Here is a 19,740-nt window from a genome sequence, read left to right as displayed (position 1 = left end):
GTTTGTTTGTGCATTTATAAGATGTTTCTCAAACATTTAAATGTATAAGAATCAAACAAGTCTAATTCTTCTACATAGTAGACTGGTCGTGAACGACGTTCACAGAAGGTGACGCAGTCGGTCCTTTGTAGAAGAGAAATAGAATTTCACAACCTAGATAGGCTTTGGCTACCTATCGTGAAAGGTTGCAGTGTCAGTCCGCATGTTTCCTTACCTTAGGAAATAAACGACACTGGTGTGGTATAGCACTAAAGGATCTAACAGTTGAGATAAGTCTTTCTTGCTATTTACTGAAAGACGAGGTCTCGGTGATTGTTATTTCTTAATCATTGTTGACATAACATTGAGCATCTTATATTGATTATGCTCTAATTTGATTTATCAAATGGTGCGGATTTTTCGCAATCCAAGAATCTTGATATCTTGGGTAGTGACGATCAATGTCTAGAGGTGCTAGTATTGTTATTGCAATGAATCGTGTGCTTGGTGAGTCCAGTTTGATAATATCCTCAAGAGGTGTTCGAAAAAGGTTTTATTATTCAGAAACCCGGTCGGTTGGAATTTATTCCAGAATAATAAATAAAGATTTTGAACTAGACAACTCTTGGAAAAAGATATTAATTAATTAAAGTCAAATGGCAGACTTAAATTAATTAATGGATATTTATATCTTAAACACGAGAAATAATAAATTAAAGAGGAAAAGCCCGGATTACTCGTAATTTGAGATTGGACGGACAGTCAATATTATTATACTATAGTGGATGATGATAATATTCTATTTGGATTTGTATTAAATTGAGGATTGATTTAATTAGTAAAAGTCCAACAGGTTTGGCCCAAGTCCAACCTCAATGGATCCATAATCTGGCCCATCATAACTCTATATAAAGGAGACTAAATAGAAGACTAATTTAATGATTTTTTAGCTTAAAATTTTGTGTTCCCTCTCTTCAGAGGAGACGAAAAATTTTATTCCCTTCTGGTGGGAATTCTGTCTTCTGTCTAGTCAAGCCCTTTTGATTCTGACAAGCTTTGTCCACCCAAAGGTCAGATTCTGAGTTTGGGATACAGATTAGAAGATTCGTGGTTGAGTACGAAGAACATCACGTGGAGAAGGCTCAAGCAATCGTCGACTCTTTGGAGAATCAGATCGGTAATCCTAAACCGTAGAATATCATGAATTATGATTTTAATTCCTTAAGCATGATTTTTGTGCGTTCTTGTATGCAATTGATTGTTTAACATGTAAACCAATTAATCACATAATCAGTCAAATAGATCGGTAGATCTGATTTATTTGTGTATGCATGACTTCCGCTGTGCAAGGGGCACCAAACCCAAGCAGCACGTACCTAAAATAATATATAAACATGTATTAGGTTGCACATACATATTATTTATCTATAAATTATACTACATATAAAAATTTAAATAATAATAATTTCATCTATTTTTTTACTATTATAATTAAGCTTTTTAAAATAAATAAATAAAACATATAAAATATTATAAGCAAAGCTAATATATAAGTAAAAGGAAGATTTATATCTTATAAATATTTTTTATGTTTAGGTACACATAGAGGTCTTGACGTGGATAGATAAAACATACAAAATAAAAAATATAATTCGTTACCTCCGGCCCCAAAAAATAGACTAGTCTTACCATCTTGCCCACCTCACCCCCTCCCCTCCCTCAAAAAAATTAGACTAAGTCTAAATATGGAAAAGTTTCAACAAATATTAATCACACCCATCATTTTGAATGTGGACCCTACAATCCACTTATACTCGTTCCACTACCTTTTCCCCATCTATCTCTTACTTTTTTTCATATCTCTCTTACTTTACTAATTGCACATTAAACTTATGTCATTTACAAATTTGTCTACTTTTTAGGGACTGAGGGAGTATATTATATTATAAATAAATATAACAAATAATATACGTTATATATAATAGCCTATGTAATTGTAGTTAATTTCGTTAAGGGTAAGATATAAATGTGATAAATATGTCAATTGTTATGCAGAAATTTAGATAATAGTCTTCTCTACACTATTCTATTTTAAATTTAACTACTAAGTATTTATTATCATCTTTTTCAAAACGAGTGAAAAAGAAAAAACGAATCAACTATCTTGGAATGAAGTATCATTTAATTATTAGTTGAAAAATCGAAGTGAATAAATTAAATACTCTCTTTGTTTTTTAAAAATATAAATTGTTGAAAAGGCACATATATTTACTGCACAATTTGTAAGTAAGAGAGCTACAAAATAAAAAAAAGTGTTCTGATTTAAAGCTACAGAACCCAAAAAATATATAAAAGAATTATTAATTGGTGATGAGTTTTCTATCTTTCATCTTTATCTTACCTACCACTATTTTAATACATAGTATTTGATACGTTTGTATCACCTTCATTCACTATGGGAAAAAATCATGCTCGTAAAAATTAACATACGAATTAGATATTAGAAATTACTATAATATAAATTTTGCACAACTAATTGATAACTATACCTCGATAAGTGACAAGAATTAGCGGTATCAATGAAAAACAATTTAAAAATTTAACAAGCATGAAGAAATACTCAAAGCATTGAATTGGTAGGAGATGGCTGAAAAAAAAGTTTGAAGAATATAGAAAATCGGCAGTTTGATAAGATTAATATAAATAATGAGAAATGTTTAATACTAGGAAGAAAGAGAAGAAGAAAAAGAATTTTTTTTTTAAAGAAATTGATGTGGAGGGGCGCACACAACAATTATACGATGGTGTAGGAGTATAGATATGCAATATTTGATAAGATATATATAAATAATAATTATAGTTTCTTTAAAAAAAATTAAAATATAATAAGAATAATTTAGTAATTAAACAATATAATTAATAATGAAATCGGTTTTATTTAAAATCGGTTCGGTCCATTTAAAAAATAAAAGGCATTACGTATGTAGAATTTATGTACATTTATCTTTTCCAATATTGATGAGATATACTTTTGGGACTAAAGAATTAGTTTTTATTGGCATTAGGTTGTAAAAAAACACCACTTTATTATCTTACACATTTATGTATTTAATAAATACTCCGTATTAGTATGTGTGAAATTTGTTATCTTCAAATTCCAAAATTTATATGGAACTATAACTGTGAAAAATAAACATCATAGAACGTTTCAGCGGTGAGGTGAATGAGCTAACCAACTACGCTATTGGGCTTCTTGGTATGATGGAATGAGATAGAGGTGAGATGAGAATGATATGAATGTGAGAATGGAATGACAGTTCCATTCTATTATTTCGCAGATGATGATCGATGATGAGCAATTGCTAAACACGTAAAATTTTTTGTAATTATTACTCTTTTCGTATTCAAAAAATAGAAAAATTTAAAACGGCACGAGTTTTAATACACAACTGATAAAGTAAGTGAGAAAAATTGGTAAAGTAAGAGATAAGAAAAGAAAAATGAGTAAAGTAAGAGAAAAAGAGAGAAAAGATAGTGAAAGTATAGTAGCAGTAGATTGTAGGGTCTATATTATAAAATAGAAAGATTCTAAAATTTTTATTTTTAAGAAACGGTCCAAAATAGAAATAATTGCTGTTTTTAAAAAAAATGGAAGGAGTACTAAAGATCAATTAGTTAAATAATGGATAAAAAGGATAAAATAATATTTATGTGATTTCGTAGAATTTGACGGTTTTGAAATGCTTGATGTATTATTGGGTATTTATTGATTTAAGGGAGTTGGTGGCCCATCATCCAGTCCAGCCCATTGTTTTGATCACCCCATATATATATATATATATAGAGGGTTTTGATCTATGCAAAACTAAATTTAAATACAGAAACGCAGAACAATGTCATACGTAGGGCACTTTTAGGTCATAGTTAGTTGATTTTTAGGTCATGCTAACAAAGCATGACCTAAAATGATTTTAGCATGACATTAAATCCAAATATTATAATATGACATAAAATTGCTTAATTATGAAATTCCGTGTTTTTGGTTAATTATTGACCACTAGATCATCTAATCTTAGGGCCAAGTTTTGGTCTGCATTTCTAGATTTAAATGCAATTTTATTTTGATCATCTCCCTATATATATATATATATATATTTTGGTCTGCATTTCTGGATTTAAATGCATTTTTATTTTGATCAGCTCCCTATATGTATATATATATATATGGGAGCGTTATTCTCCTATTCATCCCTTAGATCCTCTATTCTTCTTAATATGAGCCGTTAGATTTCATTCATCAACGGTCCAGATGATCTGCATTATTACACTATAATGGTGCATTATTAGTCGGTGTGCATTATTCAAGGGAAAATCTGCATTATTACACTATAATGGTGCATTATTAGTCGGTGTGCATTATTCAACGGAAAAATCTGCATTATTAAATGACACGTGACACTAATCTAACCGTCGGATGACAAAATCGTGGGGCTGAGATCAAGAAGGAAAAAGGAGAAAATATGAAAAAAAAAAAAGGAAATGAATATATATATATATATTATATATATATATATATATAGGATTGTGATCAAGATAGAACCATTCTTAAACGTAGAACCATTCTTAAACGTAGAACAAATGCCAAACGGAGCTCGTTAGATCTTTTAATCCAATGGTGTTGATTTGCACAGCAACTTCCCATTACAACCAAAACTATTATTAATGGGTGAATGCAGAGAAGTGAAAAAATAAAGCATGCATGGACTCTTCTTCGTTTCATTCATTCTTCATCAACATGTGAGTTTTTTCACATGTTGAGTCCGGAATGTCGTGAAAACATAGTCTAATATGTATGATTTTTAATCTTGACCGTCATTTTTTCCTCATCCAATGAATAAAATATGTAGAGTTCTAGGTTCTACACTTAAGAATGGTTCTATCTTTAACGCAACCCTATATATATATATATATATATATATATATATATATATATATATATATATATATATATATATATCATGAAACATTCACATAGAGGAAAACAGAGAGATCGTGTGAAAACGTATCATATTCGATGGCAGACCCTAATTTCTCGACTGGAGAGCCATCTTCTGTGAAATCTCCTAATTTCTCGATTGGAGAAACAACATCCGATTTGGATTTGTTTGGTAAACGAAAAAGAGGAAATGATATTAAGGAAATCGATTCCGGCATGGCGAAGGAGGCTAAGAAAACGAAGGAGGTTTTGGAATTCACAGATTTCTTTGGTCTATTGAGTATCTACAAAAAAAAGATGATCTTCGAAAAGGAAGATTTCGATCCTATGGTAGATTATGTCGCAAGTGATGACGACGAGGAAGATATAAACGATATGAAAGAACATCCTTACGACCGCGAGGCTGTTCTAAAATACATAAGCCAAGTCCGCAATAGCGGTGTAAGTCCATCCAATCCCCTAAATATCTTAATAGTACTAATTTTATTTATTCAATTTGGAGTTAGCTTAGTTTTGATTAATTGATTGAATTATGTGATATGGTAGGGTTTTGATGTGGATGTGCATATTCCTGGTTGGTTACATGCGGGCTTGGTTAATTTCTTCCCTAATATGATGTCTTACCCCAACCAACGTGATTTTATCTACAAGCTAGCACAGGTTGCGATTGATGAAATCAAGGTATGCTATACATACATATATGTTTAATGTCAAACAATTGGATGGGGTGGTTCTGTTTATTTATGATTGAAAGCTTTAATTGCAGAAAAGCAAAAGTTTTGAGCTTGTGGAAGTTGTGAAAGCGGTCAGCTCAAACCCGTGCTATGGCCTAGTGTATTTGACTCTGGCTGTGAAAAAAGATGGAGGGGAGGGAGAAGAAGCTGCTACTATACAAGCAATCGTCAACTGTCACTGGGACAGCCCTTTGGAACTCAAGGAGTGGAGGGTTAAACCAGAGGTGGAGGCTTGATTGTTCCACTCTCTACTATGTCTGATATTAGATATGTTTATCAGAATGAATATATCATGCATGAACCCATCATCAGCTTTCACCCTATCTAAAATAGTTTTGTTTATGTTCAAATTCTGCTACTATGTGTTTGTCCACTAATGCTAGTTGTGTTGTCTAATTGCTCATAATCTGTATGAAATCGTTCACTGAATTAAAATGTATGTCATATATTTCCTTCTTATTCCGTACTACTATGTTTAAAAATACAATTCAGGGATGTCTTTGTTTAATTTAGACTAATCACCTTCGCTACTGTTCAGTTTAAAGAAGTTTGCAGCTTATTATTATCTAACCAAGCTAATGTCCTTTTGCCTCACCCATGCTCTTGTCAAAATAGAACTTGTGTCCACTACAAGGTATTGAATGTGGTTATGATGTGCTGGATAAATTCTCCATCCTCAGTTCAAAAAGTTATTTGGATATCTAAGTATTTCATCATCTTGATATCCGTTCTAGTTACCATCGATAATAGGAATGATAATATGAAGCTGATATTTACTGCAATTTGCACACATGATGAGCATTTAGAATTCATTGACGAATGCTTCGTCTACATTGTAGTCAGCTATGTTTGCATAAATTTATGATAATCTTCTTCCCTGACATTCTGATTTGTAACAACTCTGTGAGTAGATCACTTACAATTCAAGTATTCGCTACGTGTTTACATAAATTAATCTTCTTTAATGACATTCTAATTTGTAACAATACTCATGCATGTAGATTACTTACCATTGGTTTTGGATTTGTAGTATTTTATTCTGTCAACAAGTGTAAATTACGACTCATGAAGGAGCTCACGCTTGACCATTTATAAGGATCCCATCTAGTTAATTAACTTTTCAGTGCATGAACAAGACTGACCTACCATAATTTATGTGTATAAGCTTGGACAAATAGTTGAAAAACTTTCCTCTTACTATTTATTATAACTTCTCTCTCTAATTATTTTTTCTATAACTACTAGTGTACTGGTTTGGTGCACCTCCCAACCCATACTTTCCATCAATGATTGTCATAATATTTACGTCCTCTAGGATTTGACATGGAAGCTACTTAGATTTACCAAGAATACAATCTTCACATGAAGCCTAGTTCTCTTCATCACTTCTTAGAACCACTCCTTTCTTCTTTTATGCTGCCTTTTGCTGGATGCGCAAGTCTCATATGCCAAAGCCTTGAGCAGTTAAGCTATCAGCCTTAACATTATCAGCTTCCCCATTACTCCCTTCGTCTGCGAATAGGAGTCTCATTTTTTTTGGGCACGGATTTTAAGAAATATTAAAAAAAAAGTGAGTGAACGAAAGTTTGTGAAATTTTATCACATTTTTTCATTTCCGCCCGTCCCACAAAATTGATCACATATCACTTTTTACCATTTTTGGTAGTGGACTCCACATTCCACTAACTTATTCTCACTACATTTTATTATAAAACTAATAATTTAAAAGTAGGACTCAACTTTTTTAACTCACTTTTCATTACATTTCTTAAAACCCGTGCCCGGTCAAATTGTGACAATTTGGGGGACGGGGGAGTAGTCTTAAATGATGTGTGAGTGAAATGAGTTCGTGGAATGTAATGCCCTCTTTACCATTTATAGTCATTTTGAATCGGGATTCCTATTTATGGATGAACTAAAATGGAAAAACAGAACTCCTATTCGCGGACAGAGAGAGTATATGGCTTTGGAACAGCTGCCAGGATATAATACAAACTCTCTCCTCTTTCTACCTTCAATCTCGATGTCCGTTGTCACCATCATCTTTCCTCTAGTAGAACCAAAACTCCTATTCAAGCAAACCTAATGATATAAGATTCCTTTTTTTTTAATCTCAAAGATACATCTCACGTCAGTTAGGATTTTTATAAAGCCATCATCCATCTTCATCATCACTTTGTCTATTCCCCTCACATGGCAAACTTCATTATTCCCAAGTATTACTGATCCAGTGATCTCCTTGATCTCTTTAAACCAATTCAGATTCGAGCTCATATGGAAACTGCATCCCGAATCCATTATCTAAGATCCACCACCTTTTTCCTCCGTAACATTCAACATCCCAAATCCATAATCCAAGATCCACCACCTTTTTCTTCCATAACATTCAACATGTCTGGAATCTCATTTTCTTCAACGCAGTTGATAGAGTTAATCACCTTTCCTCCACCACTTGATTGCTTTCTTTTCCAAGCATATTAATCTTTCTTTGAATGTCCTATATCTTTACACCAATGACACAAATGAGTTTCTTTATGTTTGATAGGCGCGTCTTTAGGATTCTCTGGATCTTTCTTCTTAAATTTTTTGCTCTAGAATTTATTTACATACAAGCTCTCTCTCAGCAACAACCTTCTGTCCCTTCGAACCCCCTTTGTGAAGCTCCTTTACCCTCAAAGGCAATTGAATTCTCAAGCAATGCAATGGTTCTTTCTCGGCCATATAGTATAGCATCACATAGTTGATCATACGGCCTAGGCAAAGCATTTAACAAAAGAATCACTTTGTCCTCGTCTACAATCGATACAGCAACATTTTCAAGATCCTTCACGCAGCCTTGTCGAAGTTGTTTACCTGATCCAAAACCCCTCTTTCTTCCAAGAATTGGTATGAACATACTCAGCTTTATTTCCGAGGTACATACTGTCGCACTATGGGCCTTAGCTTCGGTCTCGGCTCGCTTTAGAACATCCTTCTCATCAAGATCACATTTCAGTTTCGAATCCTTGCTTTCAACTTCCAATGTCATTGCCAGCCCCTATTGAATTAACATCACCCGAATTTTCATCCACCGATGGCTGAAGTTGTTCTTGCCGGTGGACTTCTCATCTTTGAATCTAGAAGAACTTCCTAATGGAATTCGAACCCCCAATTACAGCTTCAGAATTGATTGTTGCGGCGCCCATTGTAAGATAATTCATCCAATTTGTGTAACAATATGAAACATCGACAATGAGGAACTAATTGTAGTACTGGAATTAAAAGCTTATAGAAGTATAACTTGTAAATCTGGTCAAGATCGATACACTCAATGAAGAAGAAAGAGAATGTTTAAACTGACTAATAACTACCTTCAACTATTCAAACTCAGAAGCCTAACGGCTATATTGATCTGATGGTTACAAACTAAAAGTAATCCAATGGCTACTGAAACATCAAGCAATGCCCATGCTGTTCTGCCTCCGAAACTCTCCTTGCTCTTTCTTCGTTCTCATGCTGCAAATTGAGCTATCACATATTACAACAGATAGTAACTAATGTGAAGCAATGTACTTGCACCTAATCTGTTACCTTTCTATTTTTTCCTACATCTCGCACTCTATGCATTTATTATTGGACTCCGAGTATTCACGGGAACATACTCATACGCCATTAAATCTCTTAATATCTTGCAGTATCCCTTGTACCCCCACTCAACGCCGTAGGAATTCTGACAGATATAATATCTGTCATCACCCTCACCGCCATAACCAACAATGGTTAGTCCATGCAATGGACTAGGATATACGCATCGAGTTCTCCAGATATCCTAATTATAAAAAATCATATCAAGTTAGAACTTACAACGATGGTTAAACAATTAATGTTAAAAAGATATTCCTTCCATCTAAAGTTACTTGAACCGTATTCCATTCCGGGCGGTCTAAGTTACGTGCACCATTTACTTTTTTAGCAAAAACTTTATTACCAGTTCTACTTTATTTCTTTCATACTTTATTCTCTATTATATTAATCTTTAAATATTAAATTTTTAAATCTCGTGTCAAAAAGAAACATAGCTTGGGAGAAAGAGAGTAAAATGCAACAACGATATATAGATATGATAGTGATTTTAATACCTGACTAGACCATTTTGAGAAATCTGTATCAATTCTAAGTGCACCGGTTAGAGGCTGGTTATGCAGCACTCGTTCAACTTCCTCATCCGTGGATAGACGTCTAAACCCATCAATATGGAATTTTTCATTCTGTTTACCAAAAATTAAATATTAAAAATTTTGTAATATGAAAAGCTCTATATTACAAAAGAATTGCCGTTGCTCCAGAGAGTAGTGGAGTGCCGAAGCATAATTACTTTCACGATCAAACAAAATCCGCAAAACTCAAATCAGTACTTGTACACTGAGATTTCTTCTTTTGGATTTTTGTCAGAGAGCGACGCATAATCCGATCATACCATCCACGAACTACGAATTCCAACTTCGCCGCTTGAAATAGAGAGATAATTGAGTAATGAAAGGTTGAAATCGTGAGTGACTATATCGGAGTTGGAGCTCCGTAGAGGAAGAGACGTATCATGTCTGCCACGTGAACAAACGCCAATTTATGACGCTTTCTTCGTGTCTCGTTTTCTATTAATATAGTATCCTATTTATTTCAATTACTAATATGTTTAATTCATTATGTAACGTAAACGAAAAAAAATAACAATAATGTTATTTTTATTATATGATATACACAAATTATCTTATGGATAATATTCAATACGGAATTTTAAATTATTTATTGTTTGAATTTACCACACGTACCATCGCAGTGACTTGAAGAAACATAATGTGTGCACGCACAAACAGGGAGTATTCTCTATTAATTGTATATATTTTGCATGAAAAGTGCAAAAGTGAAAATCCTAACATTTCTCAATTTATGCGTGCGCAGGAGCATGCTAGTCTTCTTTGTATCGTTCCAATTTTATCGGATGAGTGAACGCCTCACATACATATATAGTTTTGAGTCTTTTGGCTATCTAACTATAATCGTCGATGAAAAGAATATTCTCATTTATGTAATACTCCAGCAACCGCTGCAATCATGCTGAGAGAAACGCAGAAGCTGGACAGGAAAAAGAGCATCGAAGTCAGAATAGAAACACCGTAGAAATATATGACAATTGCATCTGAAAGAATGAAGTGGAATTTGGTCTTTTACCTCATCAAGCATCATGGGAAGACTAAATTGAATTCTAAACTTTTTGTTTGACTGTCAAAGAGGAAGTCACTGCCGATGCCTCAGCTATTAAGGAAACTGGTTGACGAGCTTGCAGGCAAGCGCCAATATCGAAAGGACGAAGCTCAGACCCGTCAAATAGAAGGTTTACACCCGGGAGAGCTACTTCTTTGCCATCAGCATCCTCTGATTCACCTTTCCCAGTGCCTATGACGCCTGAGTCTTCAAAGGGCCTGCTGGCTCCAACCTCATAGATTGGGTTTAGGGAGTATGATCTACGATATCAGAAACACATATCAGTGAAGTAAAAACATATTCCTTTTCACAACCCAAAATGATCTATCAGTTCAAAGGAATTCAAAAAAGTTTGTTATCCATGAATTTAGAATATGGTTCGGGTTTTTTTGGTGGTCCATTGTCCTTCCAAACACTAAATCAATAAAGATTTCGTTGAAGCTACCCTTTCTGTTGGAGTATACCTAATTCTAACACGGCACCAGAACAGGCCTAAGTTTGAGTAGTCGTACCGGCCTACACGTGCTATGCTTATTAATTAGCTCGGAGTACTCTCTCTACTCTTATAAGGCATTTGTAGGGCAGATGGACCCAAATCTAATAAAGATCATGATCTAGAATCCAGAAAATAGTGTGTTAGATAACTTTAACGGGAGCAATAATGGAGAACTGATTGAATCAAGGGTTACCCTTCCCATAAGATCAGAACCACAGACCTCAATAAGCTAAAAACATACTATTTACTAGCTATGAAGATCACATAATGGCTGAGCTCTAGTACGGATTTGCACGAAACTAGTATAATCACGGAACATTCTAAGAAGATGCCTACTTGATAAGGTAGTTGCCTATCTTAGGACCTTTTGAAAACTTCTGAAAATACTAAAGAGGATCAGAAACCAAATAGAGAAGATAGGGAGAGAAGAAAACTAAATGTCAATTGAAGTTTGATTCGACTTATGGAGACGGGAATACTTTTAAGAAATTAGAAAACCACTATCCATGCATGAGTAGCCAGGACATGGCCAACGAAGACACACCTTAGGATATTACCATCAAAACTCAAAACTTCAGTCCCACAACGATGCCTGTTAGCAAGTTTTAGTCTTTGGTTTTCACTTAAGGCTCCTGAAATAGGAGAAGAAGGTTCCGCAATAGGATTCCAGCTTCCACTAGCATAATTCATTAGTAGTCGAGAAGATTCCTTTTCCTTAATGTGCTCTTTCTGGTTAAGAAGCCTTGCAGTAGGGCCTAATGCTTGGTACTCAGAACAAACATAAAGCAACCTGCCTCTTAAGTCTTGCATAGCTTCATGATACTCACTCGACAAATCTGTTTGAAGTAACTGTGAAGAAACAACTCTCCTACATATACTGTTGCACAATTTGGGACTAAAAAGCGGGATACCGAATTCTGCACCAAGTACAACCCATTCATACTTCTCTTTATCAACTGACAAGGCTTCTAAGTTTCTCTCGTTAAATAGTCTAAGTAGGCGAATATAACCTATTGTCCACAAATTTATCTTTTTTGATATATCATGCAACAATATGTTTAACTTTGAACATTCCTCTCCACTTAGCCCCAGCTCCTCCCCAATACAAGCCATTGAACCATCACTGTTTTTCAAGGGCAATGGAACATCTAGTGTTACGACATTTCCACCATCGTCAAGATCGTTCTTGCTCAAAGGTTGAACCAACACAGCAGAATATTTAAGAAGAGAATTCAAGCAGTGTAACAGAATGCTTCCTTTAACTAAATTCCCTTCGAATTTTCCTCCCAGACCCCCAACCATAGATCCATCCCATGACCATATAAGGGCTTTCTCACAACCAGCTAATGGTGCAGGAAGTAATCTTAGACACTGGCCTTTCATCATAACAACGGAAAGAGGTCCACTGGATAGAGCAGTAAAGAGCACTAACTTCATCCAAGGAGTCATTGAAGAATGTGTTGGAGGACCAAAATGAACAGGGCCCTTTGATCCAGGCAAGACAGAAGAGTGAGGTAGTGGAATCATGGACATGACAATGTCATAGTCACGACGAAATAGACGACTCAATGTGGCTGGGGCCAGAGCGGCCAAGCTTTCACAGCGAAGTATATCTACTCTGTATTTCCTTATTTTCTTTAAGTCTTTTCTGGCAGTCAAACTTTCAGTAGAATCTGAAATTTCCTCAAACTTGGAACTAAAATTAGAATCCTCTGCATCAGAACTAGTCTCTTTAGATAAAGTATCATCAATACTAGTTCCAGTGAGCTCAGAGTCAATATTGACATCTGTTTCATTCACGCCATTTTGAGAGCTGTCACCTTGACAAGCATCAGTTGTCAATGAAGTGGTCTCCTCCTTGTTCACCCTCTGTCTTCCATCAGTAACAGTTCCACCTGAAGTCAGGCATTCAAGAATACACCTCAGGCTGAAAGCATGATTAGCAAACTCCTGTAACTCTCCTTCAAATATAGCGCCCTCTAGGGTCATAAGATCATTGCAAAGGTCAGCAATGCTTGTGTGACATAGTTTTCCAGCTTCATAAAGTGTCACAGCATGAGATTTCAGACCTATAATGTACAAAATTGTGAAGTCAGTACAAATGTAAGAAATAATAAGCAATAAGGTACCTATACATAGAGATGCCTGATGAGTTGCCTCTAAACTAGCAGAAGTGCAGGACAACCCTCAAAGGCAAGAGAAATTAAAGAAGAAGCAAACATTAGAAGAAAATGTTAGGCCATATGACTATTTAGATAGTTGAGAAGCCTGGAAGAAATATATAATGTATACCGATTTGGCCTGCTTCCCATCAACCACCAACCCTGCGGTTTGGAAGGTAGAAACAGTGATATGAATCAATTTGATTCTAAAATTATCCTCTTTGTTGGGGTTCACCAAAATAAGGATGATGCTTGTAATATTTTATCTTATTCCTATGCAATGTAGCTCCGCGAGAAATCTATTTCAAGATATGGATTCTGAAATCAAACCACCCAAGAGAGTTTGCCTAGAAAGGTTTAATTTGCATACTGCTTCAGATATAGCATTTAGCAGATATCTTATGTGGAGACCCCATTACTAAGGGAGTCATTGAGTAATAAAACTAGCTGATCTCGAGGATAACTAACCTCTTTCTTTGTGAACTGGATCACATTCATTCTGGCATAGCAAAACACAGTTTCATTAGTGTGTACAGACATTTCTTACCTAAGCTTTTAACTTCTTTATTTAGTCCAATATCCTCAATCATTATAACAATAAACTCAGAAGAAATTGTGCTTTATTCTGATGATCATCAACTATAAAGGGGTTCACAGCATAGAAATTTCTCCCAATGGGTTTATCGTCTCTAATTTTGTTCTTTGTCTTCAAGGTTGGGAGTCTTAAGTCAAATACTCATGAGTTCTTTTTAACCATTGCAAGAAATAGCCTCAGGTTTCAGATACTTCATTCTCAAAAGCATAAGGATGAGGGGTAAGAAATTTTAGTAATAAAACTTGAGAAAACTCATCAAGATCAACTACGGGGGACATAATCCATCTTGGATTCTCCCCAGTAGAGTAGAGACACATAGAGAGCCCTGCCCCAACTGTAACCACAATTATAATTTTGTTTTTTGAATCGCACCTCTTCAGGATTCAATATAAAGTTCCATGATCTTAAATTTAGTATCTCGGTTTAGTAAAATGTGACACCAGAGATGATAGAATTTAATGAAAAACATGTGTGTGGAGAATGGTTAGACACAGAGATAAACCTGGAGAGACAGATCCCATCATTAGATATGATGTTATATTAGCATCGACAACAAAAGCTACACTAGAACAGTCGGCAGCAGGACTAGAGTTTTCTGTCCACAATACATCTGATTTACGACCGCTGCCATCACCAAATAAACTTGAAGGGCCCGTATTAGCATGGGAACCAACTTCATCATCACTGAGCATACTTCTAGGAGATCCAGACGAATAAGAGTCCTGAAGAATAGAGGCTGGATCAATAAGTTTCACTGCCCATCCCAGTCGACAAACAAAAGATGCAGCAGCCTGTAGCTGAAAGATATCGGCTTGCAAAGTCAATGCCAGTTCAGCAACAGTTGAATTCTCGCTTGACACCACAAACACAGCATATAGCAACCTGCTTACACAACCCACTGTATTTATATGTAAAGTCGTTTAAACCTTTAAAGCTCAAATCGAAGGAAACATAAGAGATTGATGCATCTTACTCTTCAATTGGATCTTCATATGACTGCTCCCTGTTTGAAACAAATCCTTCAAGCCTTGAAACTGAAAGACACATAAAAAAAAATAGGAAAACATTAGCTCTCTAAGTTTAAATGTTTTACATACAAGCACACAATCAATATTTTGCATATTGATAATCCTTTTCGTATCTGTCATTTCTGCTGCCTTAATTATGTTACATATATACTTTCCTTCTCAATATAACAGAAACAAAAACTCTCCAATGTTACACAAGCTGAGTTTGATAGCAATTCGGTCAGTTGTACAGACTACAATCACGGAATCACCTAGTTTAATGAGATGGCTGCATCTAATTATCTTCTAAGGTCATTATTTTACTCTAGGTGGTCTTACTGTTTATTTTGATAAGATAATCGTCAAGTGACATTGAAAGTTTTGATAAGTCACAGTTTTCAAGGAAATAAGGTCATCCTAACAGTTTAGAAAGGCATTTCCTCACCAAATGTTTGGATCAGTAGAACAGGACAATTGGGAGGATCAGTAGAACAGGACAATTGGGAGGATGAATCAAACAAGTAATTTTATACCATCTGTCTTACCCATCTCATTTTTCTCAAAATTGAGCATGATGCCACCATAAGTGCTACAATGTTTTTCAAAACCAATTGTGAGACAGAGAGCTAGTAAATCTTCAATAGTAGAGTGCTGAAACTAAGGATTGCCTTATAAACATTAAGCAAAGTCCTCTCCTTTGAGGGTCAGGTACAAGTTTGGGCATACAAAACCAAAATCAGTTCTCAATTTTTTTTATTTACTTTCACCAAACAATGTACCAGTCCCAACTCCAAACATCAGTAATTCTTTAAAAAAGAGGTCAACAGCTTAAGGCTGATCAAATTGAAGAAAATGTTTTATGCATTCATTTCGTTTGAAAGAAACAGCAGAGTATGGCAGATTAGAGAGATCACATCAAAAGTTCTGTTAGTTCCAAAATGATAGTGGACATTCTTATGTTCTCTATAACTCTTCACTATTTTTGGTAGGATTATTCAAATTCCATCTAAAATGTTACTAAACAGATTCTCCAAAGGGTACCTTTGAAACGGTCATCAGGATAAACAGGAACGTCAAAGTACACGAGCCCACGGCGAAATAGACCCTTAATAATTTCAGGATCAAATAGGAAGAAAGAATTGGTTTCCTCCTTATAGATTTTATCAATTTGTGCTGATTCTTCTTCTGATAGTTTCTATAGAAGAGATGGAGCAGAGAGTTAGTGTCAGTTGCACTTTTACCTCTGGAAAAATGCATTTGGAAGTAAATTTGGTCAAATGACATTTGACCTTGAATTCTTCCAAAGTAAAGTTGACAAGACAAACTCCCCACCATGGCTCAATCACAAATTCAACAGGTTCTATCGGCAAGTGTTCTTTTGCTATTGACTTATTTAACTTCCACATAATTTTCTGAAAGGCTCCAACAAAAATAAACTCTAGTTAGATGGGCAGATAATCGTACTATGTTTGATAAGGAACATCAAACATTGCAGCAAGTGGAAGTTTTAAAAATGCCAAGGGTGCTAACTATAAGGGCAATAGTGATTTGGCATATCAGTTCCATCATCCTTCATAATCATGAACATAATTTACTTTAGCGTTCTGGGTTTCTGAGAAAGGGCACCTGTTTTAGTGAACACAAAATTTCAATTTTCAGTACCTTACGAAGTTTGAAAGAAGAATAAATTGCCTAACCAATGGTTTAAAAAAAATTACAGATAATATCTATCTGAGTCCTTTACTTGCTTATTGTATCCAATCGTGGGGCTTCAAGGAGAATTTGGTGAAATGAAAGCAAAGAAACACTTTTAGCTATCTATTTCAAATAAGTTTCATGAAAATGAAACAATAAGAATACTCATGTATTAACTAATTTGGTTGCTGTATTTGAAAGCATTGTGATCTGTACCATGATGTACAGACAGGGTATGCTGTCATTAAATCCTACCTTAGATCTACACCTGTTCATGATGTCAATGAATTCATTTCTTCCGATCCCTGTGATCCGCAAGGCATCTGCTGCACTAAAATTGGGAATACTATCATAGGGTTGTTCTGCAAACATGTTGCATAGAAGTTATAAATACCACGGAAGAGAAACTGCTGATATAGAGTGATAGAACTTAAATTTTAAAGTATATTAGCAAATGTGCTCACGGGTATGCACTGATTATCTAATGACATTGAAATGTAATGAGTACTGTTATTCATGCATCCTCAAGTACACATAGCCCTATTGTTGATATATAACAATTTCAGTGTAGATAAGAAAGTAGTAGTTCTTTGGCACCAATACTCTGCTTGTTGCATGTACTATCACAAATTCACCTATGAAGTATCGATTCATTATGGCCATGTTAGTAGCATTTAATGGATACATTGGTAGTAGTTCTCGAATGCTATGCCACTTCATACTCTTCTACTGAATTGTTGGGCTCGATAAACATCTTCCAAACTCTACTATCAGAACTGTTTTGCTTGATAAAATATTTCCACAGAAGCATACTGAAGAGCGCGGGGTACAAGAATGAGCAAATTAAGAGTATATGAAGACAAACTGATTCCTTCCGGCTTTGGGTGCTAAAGTGGAGGCCTGACTAAACATGCTCCTATATTATGTAATTTTGCAAGCAACGAGTGTGTCAAATTAGCAACTGTAATTCCAGCATAGAAGAAGAGCGAATAGTGAAGCCTGTGAACTGTGAATCTTCATACCATTTTTCATCACTTCAAATAAGATGTCACAGTAATATTTGAAAGGAGAAACCCTCATAACACGGCAAACATACTCTGCAAGATGGTAGGGATACATCTGCAATAACAATCACCAAGTTAATTGTCAGAATCAGACTGAACCAAACAATACTCTTTTTCATTTTCTTTTGTTAGGGAGAAGGGGATAAGAGGTAGGAAAATAAATTTTACTAACTAAATAAAAAATAAGTACAGGGGTGAGGAATTCCAAACCGACCAAAATGATACTAAAGTGATGAATGTGCAGAAGTAGTGAAAATAAGTGTTGCTTTAAAACAGATGAGACAAATCCTTCGAAGAAAAACTAGAGGAATGAAAACTTATAGATTCAATAATAGGAAATTACGTATATTAGTTTCATACCCTAGCCTCACAGTTTCACAATGATCTTGTCAAGTAATTAACAGGAGGCATAAAAAAAACTATAGTAGCATAATTTACATTAGACAGCCCAAGTTTAATAAACTAGCTTTCAGTCTTCCATAATCCAAGTTTTGATTCATCCGGGGATGCTGCTCCGCCTTCTAATGATACCAGTAGCATTCATACTAACTTGTACTGTTTGATTATACTCCTGAATCCATTTTCCATATATGTTACCATTCTTCAGATTCGTCGCTCGACATTTTTTTGTCAGTAGCTTACATTCACAGTTCAAAATAAAAATTTTATAGTGACTAAATTACCATGAAACCTAAAACTAGTGAACAGAGATTTAATGGTGACATGAGTTATTCATTAACACACCGCTAGATTCCTCCGTAGATAACGCATCATTTCCTCATAGAATTCAGCTTCTTTGCACACCATGCGAGCAAAACAAGTGTTCCAGAGGAGTCTTTTCTTGATGCAGTGATCAATTATCCTGCATGATACCAAAATCTAATTAACAAAGCGTTAACTTATCGGCTAGTTCTCAATCATATAAAACACAGAAAACTACACACGGAATTTACGAAGGAGTTGGCCGAACAGCATCAACGGATTCCTAATTTCTAACTGACACATACCAAATCTACATAGGAAAACATAAATAAATCGATTGCACCAGCAAAAGCTTCGCTGAAGAAAAATACCTACCAGCGAGGGAAAAGGGAAGCACATAAGCAAATCGAACCTGCGGTGCCAATCTTCCTTGGAATTCAGGGTAGATTGCAGGCGCTTCGGCAGGCTCTCCCAGGAGCACTCTTCTGTAATTGCGTGGATTATCAACTGCTCCTCCATTGTCGCCGGCGGACGCTGCATTTTTTGGAATGCCTGCAAAATCACTTACTGATTCAGACGTTTTGTACAAAAATCAAAATGAAAAATGAATGGCGAATGTCATACCTGTAAATTAAAATCGATCAATCAGAGGCGAGTGGAGGGATTAGGGATTGATATCAATGAATGTAGATGAATTGGAGCGAAGGAGCGGCAACGATTGATTTATTGAGCTGCTGCAAGTTTAGAGAAACTCAGATTTGGTATGATGGATGAAGAGTTAGTTAAATGTATAACCGTTAGTTATTTGTTACATGGCCAATAATAAATATATAGACGAAGAAAGAATAAAATATAAAAAGAAATAAAATAATACAGATTAAATGTATTGTTTTTTATATAAAAATAAGTAACTCAACTACAGACAAAACAAGTATAAAAATAAAATATGAAAATTCAATATAGAATAATGAAATAAAATGTAAATAAAGAATATTTGCATTGAAAATTGATTTAATAATGGAACTAGTAGAATTAATAGTTTGCATATTATATAGTTTAAATAAATAAT

The 19,740-nt window shown here is 34.8% G+C and overlaps 2 protein-coding genes and 1 pseudogene across 2 annotated transcripts; 1 reads left to right on the top strand and 2 right to left on the bottom strand.

Moving 5' to 3' along the window:
• The first annotated feature begins 5,005 nt into the window (after window positions 1-5,005).
• Window positions 5,006-6,168, top strand: LOC121763431. Its single transcript, XM_042159442.1, has 3 exons — window positions 5,006-5,416; window positions 5,522-5,656; window positions 5,742-6,168. The coding sequence occupies exons 1-3, from the start codon at window positions 5,054-5,056 to the stop codon at window positions 5,943-5,945; spliced, it is 702 nt and encodes a 233-aa protein (XP_042015376.1). The 5' UTR covers window positions 5,006-5,053; the 3' UTR covers window positions 5,946-6,168.
• Window positions 6,169-10,574: 4,406 nt separating this feature from the next.
• Window positions 10,575-19,453, bottom strand: LOC121763690 (protein FAM91A1-like). The gene is made up of 12 exons (XM_042159747.1): window positions 19,296-19,453; window positions 19,084-19,223; window positions 18,714-18,831; window positions 17,928-18,024; window positions 17,161-17,267; window positions 16,500-16,622; window positions 16,252-16,405; window positions 15,177-15,237; window positions 14,706-15,085; window positions 11,991-13,515; window positions 10,918-11,210; window positions 10,575-10,821 (listed from the first exon to the last, which is right to left on the bottom strand). Exons 2-11 carry the CDS (start codon window positions 19,209-19,211, stop codon window positions 10,952-10,954), a joined length of 2,952 nt encoding a protein of 983 aa, XP_042015681.1. The 5' UTR covers window positions 19,212-19,223; window positions 19,296-19,453; the 3' UTR covers window positions 10,575-10,821; window positions 10,918-10,951.
• On the bottom strand, window positions 10,611-10,704 carry LOC121766213 (annotated as a pseudogene).
• Window positions 19,454-19,740: the final 287 nt, after the last annotated feature.

Source organism: Salvia splendens, chromosome 14, assembly GCF_004379255.2.
Source record: "Salvia splendens isolate huo1 chromosome 14, SspV2, whole genome shotgun sequence".
Taxonomy (NCBI): domain Eukaryota; kingdom Viridiplantae; phylum Streptophyta; class Magnoliopsida; order Lamiales; family Lamiaceae; genus Salvia; species Salvia splendens.
Note: the sequence above shows the minus strand (reverse complement) of the source record. Positions and strands in the feature narration are given on the sequence as shown.